We start from the raw sequence: 18637 nt of genomic DNA, 5'->3' as shown, positions 1-18637 counted from the left end.
CGCCGCTTTAAAAGCACGCTCGTTAAATCCGTCACATATTTACACGCTGCTGCCGTCAGTGCATTCTTTCAGGGGTCACCAATGATGGCGACCCATGGACTAATTTTATCCGGCCCGCAGACTAGAAAAAAAGTTCTACGTTCTAGCGTTATAATTTATAATTTGTATTCATTGGTTTTATCAACATGTACCTACACTTTTAATGGCCCCCAAACTATTGCCAGGTTTCTAATGTGGTAGCACTACAAAAATATTAAATGGTGACCCTTACTTTAAACTCTGAACGGTATACGTGACGCAGTGGCGTGGCGAACTTCATTAAGTTATGAGGCACAGTTATATTGTCAAACCCACAAACCCACCCCCCCCCCCCATCACAAAAAAACATTAAAAACAATTTTTAAGATAAAATATATTTATTCATTTAAATAATAATGCTTTTTTTAACACATCAGATGATCTTTGAGGACACCCACCACCCCTCAAACTGCTGAGGGACGTGCCTCAAATATAGTCCGTCACGCCACTGACGTGACGAATGTCTTATTTTCGGGTTAAATACGCATTTTTTGTTTACGATTTACGATGCATCATGCATCTACCTATATCTGAAGAGAGAAGGTACTATAACTACAACTTATAGTAAGGTACTATTAATACAGTAATTCTAATAATAATCTTACAGTAAATTTTTATTACGTCGAACTCAATTTAAATCCAAAGTAATTACCATTACAATAAAACTCATCATCTCAAACTTTTTTCTGTTCCCCTCGATTTTACTGCATTGTATTAGATATTCTGAAATTTATTTATGCTTACGGTGATTTTGGCTTTAGGTTTAAACCCTGACGAATCCAATGGTTGATATTATGATTATATTATATGCTTGTAATGAATAATAATTTTTGTTTATTAATTTATTGTCTTATTGTGTCGGTATGTAAAATATTATACATGGATTATATTTCTTCTTTTTTTATACATCGTTTGGGTTTAATTTGGTAGATAATGTAGTGGAAAGCAGTCGTGGCTCGCGTAAAAAAAAATATAATAACAACTGTGAACAAAGAATTTTGAAAAGGCATTTGAACAGTCATTATTGTCGAAACTACTGAAAAAATTACTCTGCGGGAATTATTATCTGTTTAAAATATTTAATAATATTTTGTTTTCGTTCCATGAGTTGTCGAGCCCGCGTGTATGTCAACTATAAATTATTATACTGTGGTAAGCGAATCTGTGATCAATATTAGCCTGTTTCTTCCTACTTTACGATGGCCATTATAGACAATATCGTGTAAAACGTTTTGTGATTAGTAGGTATATTGGTAAATAATTATTATTAACTCCTCGAAGTCGTTAAGCGTATACAACTATCAAACTTTCCTAGTTATTCTTACCACATCAGTCGTATGAACAATTAATAACAATAAATTAATAGTATAGTTTCTACGGATAAAAAAAATATCAATTAAATACCAATTTATAACAAATCATAACAAAAGTCTCTCCCTGGTCATTAACAAATATGTTTGTTCATTAAGCAAAAATATTGTTTCTTTTAATCGTTTCATGTCACGTTCGAGCCATAAACTAATATAATATTACTATATCAATTCTTGTTGTTTGGTGTGTGCTGATTTAGTTTTACCTGTTTACAAAATATGTCGCACATGAACAATATAATATTATTGTTGTAATATAATTTTCATAGTAGTTCATCAAGCATTGTGGCCCTTATTTTATTAAAATTGTGAATGTTTGAATTATTGTAAGCTCATTCAAAGACTATTTTCGAATGTGAACCACAACATTTACTATAAATTATTAAGCAAATTTTTTTTTGAATATAGGTATCAGTGCATTGTAATTGAAATTCAGACTAGTAGTTACTGACTAACCTATTTACTAAGTAATAACTAATAAGTATATCAATATATTATAGGCTTGATAATACTTTATAAGTTTTCAAGATATGGCTATAATAAATTGTGTTGATTATAATAAGTTAGGCATTACGAATAGATTAAAATTTAATAATTTAAAACTCAACACATTACACATATTTCATATTTCATGTAATGGTGAGGGCTATTTTATAAAAAATAACTGTAGTTTGCCTAACGTATTTCAGTAAAAAAGAAAGGTGGTTTTAATTTTTTTTAAACGATTTGTATCAAGATACTCTCCAATTACATAAAAAATACTGATTTAAAAACCAGAATTTAAATAAATCCATTATCAAAGGATACTAAGTAGCGGTGAACACGCTAGCGGCAGGATGTCATTCTGTTTAATTTAATAATAAAATGTATAATGATTGTTTAATTTTAAGTCGTACGTTATTAAGTTAAAGCAAATTATTATTAATAAAACATAATAATAGCTACAAATATATAAAATAGTTATAACTGTTATAAGAAATGACTTGAAAATCCTAATCGATGTAGTCTTGGATAAACAAAATAATTACCAGTCAGTTGTGTGGTGGTGCTGCAATGCTTGAAACCCGTCGCCCTCACATTTCTAAAAAATGTAACGTATTCAATAGAAATTATCGTTTTGATACATATTGTTAATTAATCGTCTGCACGGTATATTTAAACGTTTGGACAGGACAATATGTATACATAAATATCGCTATTCGCCAATGACGACTGTTAACCGGTGACAAATGCAATTATATAGTATGCACAAAACGGCGGTAAATGGCTATAATAAATTGAATTGAATCGCCGTTCGATTTTTAATGATGTGCAGATTCGTTGCTAGTCTTACTGAAGGTGTAAATTAGAACCAAAATCATAATCAGGAAAACTGAGCTGTGGAATAAGCTTGTTTAGTTTTGACATAAAATAATCAGCAAAACTATTTTTGATGAACCGTTTGCTTTCGGTACCACCATGAAAACTCGTTTATTGTTTTATGTATATAATTACTAAAGGTTTCTTCGCTTACCTACACACTGGATCCCAAAGGTCATCCTTCCCCTTTTTGCATCGTGAAATGTAATAACTGTAATTTAAAATATTAAAAAATAAAATGTACGAAACTTTTTAAATAGTAGAGAGTTTTAAGTATTTAATTAATGGTAATTATTATTTATTTTTGTTTACAATGGCGATTTACCTATATTACTGGGGGAGGGATATACACAAAACTTTTTTTTTTTAATAGAGAGATAAAATGTGTTTTGAATAAATCAACAATAATTGACTAATTGACATATAATTATGATAGTCTTCAATATACATACGGTAGGTTCATACTTCATACATATGTAATTATATTTCAGTAATTATTATTATCGTACATTGGTCGGACGTTTGGTGGTGACTCGCTCTTAATTCCATCACGACAATGAAACAATGACGTGTTTTGTGCGTTGCACAAATTACATTGCTATTATAATATAACGCGTCAATAAACTTGAACGAATCATTTTAAAACGTATGCATACGTATTGAAAGTTTCTACTACCCAGTGGCACCCAGACTGGTTAGCAAGTAATGCAACTGCATGTGTTCTCGAGGCGGTGGTTATATATTACTGCAGGTTTCATAAGGAAGTTTATAAATTTATAACATAAACTAAAGTCTATAATAATTAATTTCTGATTTGCTAATGACCTAGTTAGTCGAAGCAGAAATTATATAAATTTCAAGACCGATAAAAAAAAAATAATAATAATAATAATTTCCTTAAACTACAGTTATAAATAAGTGAAAATATTTTTTATAAAGAAAAAATTGGGTAGGTGGGTAACTAACTTTTTGAAACTGCATGCGCTCTTAAAATATGCTACTACCTACCTACGTATATTATATATGTGTATTGTATATATATATATATGTCGAATGTCGATTTTAATCAATCAAGTTCATCACGTGTTGCATTAAAACGCGGTCGTTTATTAATTTAACGTTTTAATATTGTAATTCTTTTATTCCGACGAAATCCGAAATTATTGCCTAATTTCAAATTTTTATAAATAATTTATTGACCTAGTTTTATAATTAAGTAGGTACCTACTACAGAATAAATACGTATTATTTAATATAACGTCAATCTTATATAGGTACTCATAGTTATTTAGAATTAATTTGATAAAAATGTGTTTCGATTATTAATTGATAGGATGTACCTGAGGTTTGTTTTTTATCTCCAAAAAACAGTCCTGGGTACGTAAGTGATTATGATAGGTCAATCACAAAATAAAATTTAAAAAAAAATTCAATGTCGTAGAGACTTTACGCAAATCACAATTACAGAAGACGTTGTTTTCGGTGTTACTGTATTATATTTGTTAGGATTTACTCTTTATAAATATAGCCCATTGCAGTTAAGTAACCCGCAATATATAATTATAATTTATATACATATTATTATCATTTATAATAATTGTGCGCCGATGCTGACACGCGTAATCGCTTGTAAAGTTTGGACATTATAATATTGTTGCGTTGTATAACAATTAACAACAATACGTGTCCCAAAACGATATCGTTTTCGATTATGAAACGCACAAACGCGTTTTAATCGGATTTGCGTTAATTTCACACGCATCGCATTCACGACTGTGACACGGTAAATCGTTCATATAAAGACATATAATAATATTATGTAGGGACAATACCGTTAGTGCGTATAAGTATCTACACGTGGTGTACAGTGCACGACGCGTCGCCCATCGTCATCGCATGTGGGTCAAGCTGTTAGTTTATTATTATCATTACCGCGTCGCCATACCTATAGAATATACAACGACCATATTATATTATATACCATTATGGACTATGGTTATCGTTGTTAAGCCCGAATGGCGTTTAACTTCACGGCGGCAGCACAAACAATTAAAAACAATTGCCAGTAAAACAACAACATTTCGTGCGTTTAATCGACTTTATAATATTAAAACTGCCAATCCAAGAACTCACACGGGACACGTCGCGGAAGTGTTGGTGGGTTTATGTAGCATGAACACTGTAATGTTGTTACAATAGTTTCTGATCCACTATGCTCCAAATTTGGCGATGGATTTCGATAAACCCGGCCGCAAAATTTACGTTTATGGTCTTACTGGAAAAAAATAATACTTATTTAGTATACCTATATACGCATTATACAACGCAAATCGTCACTGGCTAATAATATAATAGGTATGTCAGCAGTGATGAATTTACCTATACGTAAAAGACCTGTTAAAACAACTTTATATAATATTATATAGTCGGTAATTATTGCGTCTCTCCTCGGATAACAATCGTCGAACGGTGGTAACCCGAATTCCTCTAATTAAACTTCTTCTATGATAATAATATATTATTAACGTATGTACAACCCTTAAGTACGGACAATGGTTTGAAATCAGGTGTATTATATTATTTATTATATTAGACAATGTGATTCGCTAAAAATGTTCATCGTTTCCCACGATTTAGATACATCGACATTTTTCAAAAGTCATCTGATAAACAATTTACATGAGAAAATGGCGATATTTTCATTTTTAAATAAGATATTTTTTATCATCATTCATTTATCACAGGACACATTTGCTTTATAGTGGTGTATACACTATACATTCATAGTGTTTGAAAATATATGGTACAAAAGAAAATTATACAATAAAAAATCAGAATTTTGACAAATTCAGTATTAATGTAACAAAATTTACGATCATGCTTGGTGAATCGCTCTGTATTTATGCTTAATGGTAATTTTTAATTTCTTTTTTTCAAGCATTTCATCAATAATTATACCGGTTATGCCTATTTAATAATTAAAATATAATACGCCGTGAGTCAGATGTGTTTCGGCGGTGTGTTGCAGCGTATGTTTGTATTATACATATATATATATCTACCTTCGTCTTTAAAACTAGTTCTCTCGTCGCCTATTTTACAAAATATTGAATTATAGAAATTTAGATTCGGACAATATTGTAAATGCTCATTATCGGTACACTTTTTTATCAGCCGTTATGGTGTTACGTCTTTTGCTTTAATAGTGAAATATAGATGCACTGCAGTTATATTATAAAGTATATTATCTTAATATTATTCAGTTTCAATAAAGTCAGTGGTACAAATTGTTAATCGATTTTTAAAACCAGATGCTGCATGTGGCTTCATTTTTAAGACTATTTGAGAGTTTTTACAGGTATATTAATGCAATTCCGGAGAGTTGTCTAGAGTGCAAGGGTTGTCATTCAGTCGCCACCTTTGTTCGTCATTCTGTATTCTGAGATATTGAAATGTTTTGGTGTGAGGAGGGATGGTAATTTCCTCCGTTTCTACATTCACCATTTTTTCTATAGTCTCTCGTCCCTCGCCACCCCCGCCCACGTGTACAGGCATTGTCTTACAATATATATATATATATTATGTATTGTAAATATATTATATACTGACGGTTTTCCTTATTGTTTTTTTCTACAGGTTTTGCGGTGGTGTCGAGCTGTAGTACGGTGTCGTCGCCTTGGACGCCCGGCGGGGGAACGGCCGGTGGTAACCCGGACGGGCCAGACAGTGGTGGCAACGGTATGCGCAGCGCGGCCGGCGTGAACGCGGGTAGCAACCTCAGCTTAGACGTAGACGACTGCGATGACGACAAAGAACTGTCGGCGGCTGACGCGGAGGGCGTGTGGAGCCCGGATATCGAACAGAGCTTCCAGGAAGCGCTGGCCATATACCCGCCGTGCGGGCGGCGGAAGATCATTTTGTCAGACGAGGGTAAAATGTACGGTAAGTGATCGGATAATGTCTATAATATGTTAATCGATTATTATGATAATGTAATCGTCGACACCACAAGTGCTATTGCAGATACCTACAATTGTAATGGCATGGTGCAGTCGTTTAGATGGAATAGGTATTCGAAATAATAGTTTCGTTCCAACAAACAAGCAAAATTTATGAGTTATAATATTAAAATAAATACTAAACTATATAGCTTTTTTTGGCAGCAATTTCATAACTTAGGTATAGATGATCAAATTACTAATTAGTGTGTTTCTAAATCAATCAACGAAATATTGTTCTACACTTACTGCATTTATATTACTGTTATGGTAGTCAGACACGGATCCAGAACAAAGATCTGGGGGGCAGCATTTTTTTTACAACAATTACAATTACAATTTACACTAATTCTAAGTATCATATTTTTATACTGATAAAAAATCAGATTTCATTTTTAAAATTTGGACGTATGTAAAAGTCTTTGAAAACCACAAAAATCTTATGAAATTATTTTGAATATTTTCAGTTAAATGGATCAGACTGTATGTACGATTATTTGTTAGTTCAACATAACATTGCTAATTTTTATGTGTGGCATACCTATATATTTTGTTTCGGGTGGTCAATGGTGAATTTTAATTTAACGATTTCGTTCTTTCTGGTGCATTTATCTCGATCGGTTTACTATAAAACTTTACGCTGAGCTGCTGCTGATAACATCGCAGAACTTGAAAACGCTGCTAGGTATTTTGCAAAATATCATAGTTTTTGTTATTTATATACAAATTAAAAATTACGTGTTGAATATAGATTTTTATCACGACTTGACATAAATTTATTTGCAGTGCTATAAAAAAAACTTGTATATTTACATTATTATATATATATACGTATACACAGGTAATTTATTTTTATTTTACACCATTATATTTATATATGCAGGTAAAAAAGAAATTATATAGGTACACCGTGATATAGAATGCCTTACTCACAATAATAATAATAGGCACTTTTGTTCTGCGTACAATATATGTATACGGAATAGAATTTTAAATGTTTAAAAGACTAAAAGTTGCTAAACATTTTTATAGCCCGCGCCATTGTACTGCAGTAGCACACCTGTTATTATTAATTCCTCTCTCTTTCTCCTTATAACTTTTCCTTGTGTCGGACCCTCATGAATTTATTGCCGTTTCGCGCGTTCTCGCACACGCATTATATATATATATATATGTGTGTGTGTGTTAGTGTGCAATCTATGTGTTTGTGTGTGTACAGTGTGATGTATATATTTTTGTCCGCTCTAAACCGACTTTTGAAAGCTTTTGTCTTCCATCGTCTCGCCACTGAAATTGACCCTTTTTGTCTTCCGACCGCATTTTACTCAAAAACTTATCTCGCCGAAAACTTAGGGTCGTAAATACTTTTGCGATCCAAGGCAACTATAAAAGACGAAGTTTTTATTGTTTTCCGTCCAATCCACTTCTGCTGCTGCCTGAAGCATCCTCGCATTCGTCTAAAACAATTCTTTACGTAAGCGATATTAGACTTCAGTGATGTTGCATTGGACGAGAGAGATCCACCACCAGGGAATAATCCATGTGTACTTACCTATGCCTATAATCTATATAATAATACTAGATCAAAAACGAACTAGAAAAAATTATAATAATATATGTGATGTATAAAAGGTAATGGCATAAAATATTTAGCAGAGACGAGCAGATGTTTGTATACGAAATAAAAGGGTCACGTGTACGATAGGGGACGAAAAAAGTTTAGCTTATAGATATTCATTGAAAAATGAATTGTCTCCTGCAACACTGTGCAAAGGGGGTGGCTAGCCAATGGCATTTATATAATAGTTTTATCGTTTTCCAGTGGGGTAAAAGTGTCGTCGAAAGAAATCGCTAAACATAGAATGTATTTATATAAAAATATCGTAAAAGTATAGCCGCAAGGTTCTGTAAGGTACATAATATATATAATATATGTATATATACACATATTATAACGGTTATAGTTCAATAAAAAAAAATTATGTTGCATTAAAATTATTTTATTATGACGACTTAAATAATTTATATAATACGCGCGAATTGTGATATTGTAGTATTATTAATTTAAAAATTAGACTAGGTTATTTATGGAAGATGTTATAATAGTTGAGTAACAACTCAATAAATGCAGTGAATTTATATATATATTAATAGTTAGATAGTAAAAAGTTGCGTAATGTTACTTTTTTTTTTTTTTAAATTATTGATTTCATAATTAAAATTTTACGAAAAAACTTTCAAACACAATGTATTATTATTAACTATGGAAGAATTTAAAAAAAAAATAGGTAGGTACTTCAATATACTTTCAGGTAAAACGCGTATTTATGCATATATTGATATATTTTTTACACACATATTTTTTTATATTTCTGACATATATTATATCATTAGGTATGCAAATAATTTTAAAAACCGGTCGCACGCGTGATTCGTCTCCTCGTAAAAACCGGCAACGCCATTGGTGAAAGCTTATAAACCCCCGTAAATGTGTTTGGGAGAAAAATTGAACAATTTGATAGCGAGACGATGACGTTTTAGCATGTAATAAACACGTATTGCTATAAATTTAATTTTATGATATTATGCCGGCGGTGGCGTGAGGTTTCGCAGCGGGAATATATATATATGAGAACCCGGTTTTCAGTACAGATCGTCGAAGTAGTGGCGGGTAGGTGCAGTGTATAATTTTCATCATCCCCCGTGCTGCAGTGAAATGGGAGGGTTACGATTTGTGTGGGCAAATGACCGTAGGGGGTGGTAGTGGGGTAGTTTAGATGCGGGTCAAAGGGGTTGTTTTGCGGCAGTCGGCGTGGTGACGAACGGATGAGGTGGCATACACGTTCCTGCCTCGGGGCTAAAGTCGACGGTGGTAGTGATGGTGGTGATGAAGGGGGTTGCGAAAGAGTGACGAGAGGATAGTAGATGCGGAGCTATATATATACGCGATCTCGCGAGCGCGTGTGTGCAGAGAAAGAGAAAAGGGTACGTAGGAAGGGAGTATGGGTAGAGGGGCAAGGAGACGGCGGACGAACTATTCCAAGAATGTGCAATTAGTGTATATACACACTTGTCGGGGGTGCCGCTATAATTCACCCTTGACTTCGGCGGCGCGCGCTGCGCTGTTCGTAGAGTGTAATAAGGGAGGAAAGAAAGACATAAGAGGCCATCTCGGTCGAGACCATCCCTCACCCTACACCACTACTCCGCTGCCGCGCCATTAACACGTAATCTTCCTCTGCCTCTTTTTCCGGCTACCTATATATATATATATGATGACGTGCCTAGAGAGTACAGCCAGCACAGTTTCAGCGATTTTCTGCTCTCTTTACCGCCGCCACACCCACGCTGCATCCTTCACTCTAAGCACTATATATATAGCCTTCAACCGTCACCGCCTTCCCATCACTGTTTCCCCATCCTCTTGACCTTTTATATGTGCCTCCAAATAAAAGCCTATAGGCTAGCTATATGGCCTTTATGTGAATGTGTGCGTGTGTGTGTGACCTGATTGCTGCTATTGCTCTCCCTCCTCGTCGCTAACCTGAATGCGTTTATCCGTTATGTGTGAGTGAATATAACGAGTGGTTTTCATTATTGATTCGATCAAACGGCAATAGAGGATCTACAAAAGCTCTCTTATTATTATTTTTTTTTTTTGTTGTCGCTATCGTCGACTGTTGTGTCCGATGTATCTCTTATTTTTTTCTGCACTTTTGAGAATTTATCTCAGCTCGAGACTACTTGAATCCACAGTTCAGAGTACTTTATTTATGCTGTAAACATTATACCTATTGGATATTGTATAATATGTATTATACGCACATATATTATATCATCAAGAATTACAGTTCATCGGACGTGTTTAAAGCGATGAGGAAAAGATAAATGCCTACAATTGAATTTGTAAGTACGATATAAAAAACTATCGTCGTCATAACTTTGTGACTTATAAGGAGTAGGTCACGTGATGATATTTACACAATTTACGTAAAATGAACTGTATTCGAATCAAATATACCTCACTGTCTTAGAGTGCCCGTTTCTTATATCGACGATGTTCCCACAATCTCCTTACGGCTATAATAATGGTCCATATCTAACGATTTTAGCATTATATAAGCAATTTGATTACAAATTGGGAATATTATATTATTAAATATATTCACTATACCTAATATTGGTAAAAGAAAATAATATGTGTTGATCGAGTATTCAGGTGATTAATAAATTATTATCTATGTTAGAATCTTCGGCGTTTCTATAAACGGATACATCAATTATATTTGTTATAGCGACTTATTGGGTGGTCACATCGCTCTTTGAAGATAAAAAATAATATTATAAATTTCTTCTGTCAATATTATCAAAAACCCTCGTGGATAATTTCAATATGCCCTATAGGTATGCTCGGGGATGAATAAATACGGTTGAACTACTGTGTTATTTATTAGTGAACATTAATCATCGTTAGAAACGAATGCGTATTTACGGTTAGTAATAATAACTATATATTTATATTATATTCAGTATGATTTCGTGTATCTTTATTCTTTACTGCAATAAATTTATGGTCATCATGTTAACTTTGTTATATAAAGACAATTGATTATTTAATATTTAATATTTTGCGTAATTGAATTGTCTCGCCGAACAAATTTCAAAATACTTATATCCAAAACTATTTTTACATTATTTTTAAAAACTTATTCAACTACGTGTACCCTTTTAAATTGCGTTGCAATTTTAATTTAATAAATAATAGTGCTAGTTAATAGAAGTACAACATATGACATTATATATATATATTAAATAGGTATATACGCCTGACAAATTCTCACCATCTATATTATGTATAATGTACTGCGCTTGCTGATTTTTTAATTACCTATTTAAACTTTTTTTGTTATTGACAACTGACAAGCCTGCACCAATTATATCACATATACATACCTCTAAAAAATAATATAAAGGCAAATATAGAACGTGGGCTAAAAATATGCAAATCGTTTTTTTTCTTTCGGGGGATAAATAATTATGAATTATGATGCATTTGTCTCGAGCGTACGTTATTCTTTTAAAATATTCTCAAAAAATATTACTTTTAATGTGGTACCTTCAACAGTTATATAGTTATAGTTATCTGCCTACTATTCCTGTTTTCTCAAAACACCTCTACTGGTTTAAAAAACGAACCTACATACCGTATTATATACATTTAATTTCGTCCCCTATGGCGTCTTGTTTTTCATTTTAAGATTCTCCGTATTCTATAAACATTTCAAAAAATATGAATACTCCGAATATCTTTTGAGTTTAATGTTATAGGTATATCATTATGTGGTGCTATTATTTTAATAGATAACATTGCGTAGTCTCCAATATACGAATTGTGCCGTGTACGACACGAAGAAAACAAAAAAAACAACCCCCCAGCGGTGAAGATTTACGTAAATTATACACCCTCCGGCGATTACATTACCGTTTCGACATCATCGTTGTTATACGCGTATTTTCCGGCGTGTAAACACGGTATGCGAGTTTTTAATTTATTGAAACGATTTTAATGAAGTGTCTTTCAAATTCTATTTTTTTTTCGTTTCTTTTATTCGGTTCAAGTGCATTTCGAGAACTTTTGATGTTATAAGTACTCTCGGGAAAAATAAAAACTTCTAACTCCCGTTCCGCTTGTACTGTGTATTATAAGCTATATGCACTAAACACATAAAAAAAAAAGTCGGTTAAATTATCATATTATTTTATTATGTAATCATGTCCTCGCGATCAACCAATGCCATTATAGGGTTTCCGTTAACCCAAAAACACGTACGAGTTCGCAAATACACATTTTATAATATATAAGTGTAAACTGTAGTATTATAATGCGGTGGTCCGTAAATAAATGTATATTTGCTCTGTTGTTTGAAATCCTTTAATTAAAAACACGACATTTCAAAAAGTTACACATGCGTTTCGTCTCAGCACCACCTATATAAGTTAGCTCTCTGTCTCTCACTCACTTTTTCGGCTTTTCTCTTTATATATAGGTATTATATGTACAGCGAGTGCGCGGGCGATCAGTCTTTGAAGTGTATTAAACAATTCCGGCTGAATTATAAGAGCCAAAGATATAGTATAGGTAGTACTATATAGTACAAATATAGACATGTCTGGAAACCTGATTGAGAGAGAAAAGCCTTCCGATATAAATTATTGTAATGAATTGCACCAGACTGTTGGGCAAAAAAAAAAACTTGAATGATTAATGATTAATCAAAGTATATAATTATTATGCTTATAATATAATATTATAATTATTATATAGTAATATTTTTAAAACATTTTCATATAATATAGTATATTATTTTACGAGTATTTTAGGTACTAATAAAAATAAAGCTAAACAAAATTAGTCATGGAGTTTATCATTAATTTTAATCCTTTTATATTGACATATATTCAGGGACAAACGTAGGAAAAAAATCGGGGGGGGGGGGGGGAGAATTTAATGTAGGTATTCATAAATATCATATTCAAACTGCATTACATTCTTACTATATTTTATTTTAGGCACTTAAACTAGTAATACATTTGTAGGTTAGATATTTTTTTTTTTACCGCCTATTTTTTCTATTTTATTTTTATTTGGATTAACCCTCCCCCCACTGCGTTCGCCACTGGACTTATTCATTTAATTTTTAATTATAAATGTAATCATTATATACTTAAATAATAGCTGTTAAACATGTATAGTTTTTTGTCCAATTCTGATGTCAAATCTTGCAGGTAATCATTTGAATTCCAGATATTGATAAATGGCCTGGCATCTACAGTGCCCAAAATAGATAGTATTTATTTTGATTTGGCCACAAAATATTATCACAGTTTTTATGAAGAAAATTTTCGGACCAAACACTAAATATTAGTATATTACCTAAATTATATAATCTTTCAATTGTCGCTTACATATATACATAGAAGATGAATTTTGGGCGCAGTCGTCGTCGTGATGATTCGGTTCGGTCATCGGCTCGTCGTCACCGTCGAGATGATAAACCGGCGAAGAGAGAAACTGTGGACAACCACGGTAAAACATTTATATATAGCCATATATATTAGGTACTTATATATTTATGGAAGTAATGATGCACGCACACACGCTCAACGTATATATAATAATAATAGAATTGGTGTTTTGTTAGTGTATATATGTACAACATATTCATGTATATTGTATAACATTATAACGTTATAACATTAAATATATACTATACAATGTATATTATTATAATATACGTTTCGGTGTAATAGTGCGGTGGCGGGTATGGGTATACGATTGCGAGATGAAGCGTTAAAAAAAAGGGACCAGGTGTGGCTCGGCTAGACGCAGTCCGTCGAAGGGGGGAAATATTATCGTTATTATTGTCGTGTGTGTAGTATATAGTACCTAACAGCGTGTATGTATTATATTATATCGGCTGCATTGACGGGGGAGAGCCTGCAGTGTGTACCTATATATATATATAATATGTGTGTACAGAGCGAGTGTAATAGTGAAAACGAGCGCGCGTAGAGAACGTTCACCTCGTCCGAACAACGACGAGTATTATTATTATTATTATTATCATTATTATTAAATACGACTACTATACGACTATACTATAAGGTGATGCTGTTGATGACGACTATGACGATCGTGTACCACGGTCCACGCGGCCACTCGAGAGCGAAGCGCTCTCCTCGCGTAGTATATATGTATAATATTACTATGTACACGCTCGCACGACCGCGTTTTTTTTCCATCCAAACTGCCGTCGACGACGACGTTACACAATAATGTGTGCATATATGTATACAATATATCGTGCGCGTGTGGTGCAGTGTGACTAGGTACCTACACGGCGTGTCAACTTTACCATATTCTCATATATTGTGCAGAAGAGGGGACCGTGACTGAATGGTATATATATAGAGGTACCCAGACAAATACGCGTAGATGACGTTGCTCGTGTGTGTGTCCCACGCACACATCATGAGATTAAACGATGTAGGTATATTATTATTGTATATATAATATATTATATTAATATTACTAAATACTTTCGATGGCACGAAACGTTTTGTCGCCCGAAGGCAGTAAAATAACAATATCATATAATCTCCCGAGCGATAACAGTATTATAATATCGCGTATGTCTAAATGAGGTATTGCGTGAACGGAATTTTTGACCTAATTCGTAAATCATTATTTTACTTGAGTACCCTAGCTATATGCATACGTATAATATTCCCTCAGTGTGCATTTTATTATTATTATTTTTTTTTTTTTTTTTACTCCTGACAAATTACAATTATATAGAAATAGAACGCACCAACGCTCAGCCGATATTTTATGTATAAGTATATACACCGATTATGTACCTATAAAATAATAATATGCGAACGTTCCTATCGAGCGCGATTGCCGATTAGCCATGATGTCTCATTGTTGCGCCAGTGCTCACTCATACATAGTTTGGTTTTTTTTCGTAACCCATCGACTGCAGATATTTGATATTATATTGAATCCTTGCTCGGTAATTAATACATAAATAAAATAAAACCGATTCGTGTGCTAACCGTAACTGGGTTATAACCACGTCGTAGCGGGTTAAAACCGTGGATGTTCGTGAATGCAAATTTTTTTGGCGAACTGACAGAGATGACACGTGATTGATCCTGAAAGTCCTTTGATAGACGACGTTCCCTGCAGTGTGCGGGACAACGTTTTACTGACGCTCTCGGTATACCTACCGTCAAGATACAATACTTACCTCTAGATATACGAGATACAAGATATTATTTACTTGAAATGTTGTGCCTTTAATCACAAGACACATTTTAAATATTTTTGTTTAGTAACCTCTTACGTTGCAAAAAAAAAATTATCTAAGTTTATTACAAGATATAGATTACAAATGCTAGAAAATATATGCTATATATAAATACAAGATACAAATATAGCTGTTTTCATATTATACCAAATAATGTATAATATTTAGACGTTTAATCTTGTGGCATATTTAAAGTTTTACTCGAAAGCTTAAAATTAGCATTCATTATTATACATATGTATAATATATGTATGCTTGACCGCTGATTTCCATTGCGTATTATTTATAAACATTTTCAGGACGTTTTATAAAAATCATGAATGCGTTTTGGTAAACAGATGAAATTATTGTACTATTAATTACGAGTATTATACATTAATACATAATCTGTGTAGTCGTTAGTCGTGCAATAATAGTGCTCGTGTAGCGTTTATGCGACGTTTCCGCTACAATAAATTTTGGATTTGCCACGAAAAGAAAACCGTTTTTACACATAAATCATAAAATATTCACGATGTCTACGAGACAAGGGACTCAGCAGAAGGAGAAGACATACATTTTCCTCGATATTGATAAACAAATAAATATAATATGTTCACGTGTACTCGCTGCTGCCTGCAACCCTTATGTATATATAAGCATGCCACCGCTACAGCTCTCCCACAGACCACCACGTCCACAAATCTATATCACATAAATATTGTTACGGCTGACCATTTCGGTCGATGAATATAATGTATCTTTGACTCTATATATAATGTAATATATGTAGAAGGCTATCAATAATGCATATATTATGTAGGTATAGGTGCCTATACATATATATATAAATGCCTTGTGTAGGTCACCTTTCGGCTGCAGCTAAATAATAGTTTCTTTTCGGACATGGATTTTGTTTATTTTTCCACGGCTGTGTTTTTACGCGCGTGTGTGTGTGTGTGCGTGCGTGCTTGAGCGAGTTTTTTGTTTATTGCAATATTGTTTTCGCCATAGCTTGCCAAAACTGTGCAGTGTGCTGATATATTAAAGGTACTACCGAGGAGAAGAGTTTCTGCGGCGGAATTTCCCCGTGCGATATTATTATTTTTTACCCTCTTGACGAGGCGCGGCGGTCGTAGTAATATTGTTTTGTGGCGTTTCTTCCAACAGTAATAAAAAACAAAAAAAAATGTTCTTTCGACTGCTGTAGTTTCCTATTTTTTTACTTATTTAATTTTTTGTATGCGTAATACTTGCAAATGCACACACACGTATACGTAAAATATGTACGGAGACTGTTTCAGATTAAAAGTAGTTATAAAATACACACAATGGTGTATTCAGATTTTTTTTAACAAATTGTAATAATTGTATCTGAAATACAATTTTTGCAACATCCTGAGCGACCACACTTTATTAGACAGAGAGCGCATCATTAATATAGATATATTTTTATAATATATTGTTAGTTTTGTTATCTATCTGTTCACTATTGTATATATTGCAGTATTTATGTGTACATATTACGAGTGGTACCGCGAAAAAATAACCACGGAAAAAATAACCCCGGAAATTTAGACCCCGAAAAAATAACTACGCGAAAAAATAACCACGGAAAAAATAACCCCATAATATAAGTTTTCAAATTAATCTCAAATCTATAAAAAAAAATTTATTTTAATTTAAGAAAACGTTTATAATGAGAATTTTTTATTTATATATTATTGACATTATTTTACAAATTTATACTTTGCTACCAAATTATTATATTATATTATAAATTGACAAATTGACAAATTGTATTGTATTCCACGTTTATAATGAGAATTTTTTATTTATATATTATTGACATTGTTTTACAAATTTATACTTTATTACTTACAAATCATTTTTATTATAGGGTTATTTTTTCCGTGGTTATTTTTTCGCGTGGTTATTTTTTCGGGGTTATTTATTAGGCAAATCATTACGAGTATAGAACATTATTATCGCGAGCATATGACATGCGTTCGGCCAAGACCTGCAGTGAACCGCATTAAATCCTACCGAATTCACCTACGATGAGGGATAAGATTCGATTCCAGAAAATGTTCGATGCGTCATCGGTGTACTCGGACAATTTTATTTTATTAATATTGAGGCCGGTACCTCCTATACTTGTTTAAATCTAGCGATTTCCCTTTAGTTAACTCTATTTCACGTCGACGTCATCTGTCGTTTCGTGTTGTATCGTATTCAGATGGTCTTTTGTAAACACGCTATCTTTCACTTAACCTTGATTTACCTGAAATTTTCCAGAGTTAAGCCCATGGTTTATTCCAAGACTTCCAGAGTGGAATTGTATCTTTAAGGGATAATTTTTCTTCTGCATCGATGTCAAAAGAATTGATGTAAAACATTGAATAATTATCAATCAAACTATACTATGGTCCATGATCAGTGTGCCGTGATTATTCACCTCAACTTCTGACCTATCCATTCCTTTATTACCTTATTGTATATGAAGTGATGGCGTTTGGTTCCATTTTAATGATTATATATTCGACTCTAGCGCCCTGCAACAGTAGGTGACGAATGGTAACGTGCGTGTTACCAGGTACCAGCCTAATATGATATATTATATCGACATATTGTGCATTCCCGTGGTATAATATGATTAATTTTCATTTCTTGGTATTAATTAGATGAGCCATTAAATGTTCGATAAGGCATTTCGTTTTTTTCACACGCCACACGGTTTGACGCATTAACGAAAAAAAATGCAATTAAAAACTACACAGGTGACAATTGAATATATTTTTATAGTTTTCAGACGTTTGCCTTAAAGGGATTCGATCGCCGATAATTAGTATAATATGTTATTTCTTAACGATCAATTTCCCCCAGTAAACGATTTCAGTCATTCAGCTCTAGTGTATAATATTTCGATACCGACGCGCGACCACCATAGTATGTTATTTAAAATGTATACAATAATAAA

General features: G+C 32.9%; 1 protein-coding gene across 8 annotated transcripts in view; it reads left to right on the top strand.

Moving 5' to 3' along the window:
• sd (TEA domain transcription factor 1 homolog scalloped) overlaps positions 1-18637 on the top strand; it is a 78717-nt gene that overhangs the window by 53274 nt on the left and 6806 nt on the right. For all 8 annotated transcript variants that reach the window (XM_089227345.1, XM_089227344.1, XM_015510783.2 and 5 more), the window contains one exon: positions 6444-6749. In XM_089227345.1, coding sequence (XP_089083471.1) covers positions 6444-6749 — 306 coding nt within the window. The remainder of the gene's footprint in view (positions 1-6443; positions 6750-18637) is intronic.

The sequence above is a fragment of the Diuraphis noxia genome, unplaced genomic scaffold (assembly GCF_037042655.1).
Source record: "Diuraphis noxia isolate RWA-SAM2 unplaced genomic scaffold, SU_Dnox_SAM2 contig0004, whole genome shotgun sequence".
NCBI lineage: Eukaryota > Metazoa > Arthropoda > Insecta > Hemiptera > Aphididae > Diuraphis > Diuraphis noxia.
Note: the sequence above shows the minus strand (reverse complement) of the source record. Positions and strands in the feature narration are given on the sequence as shown.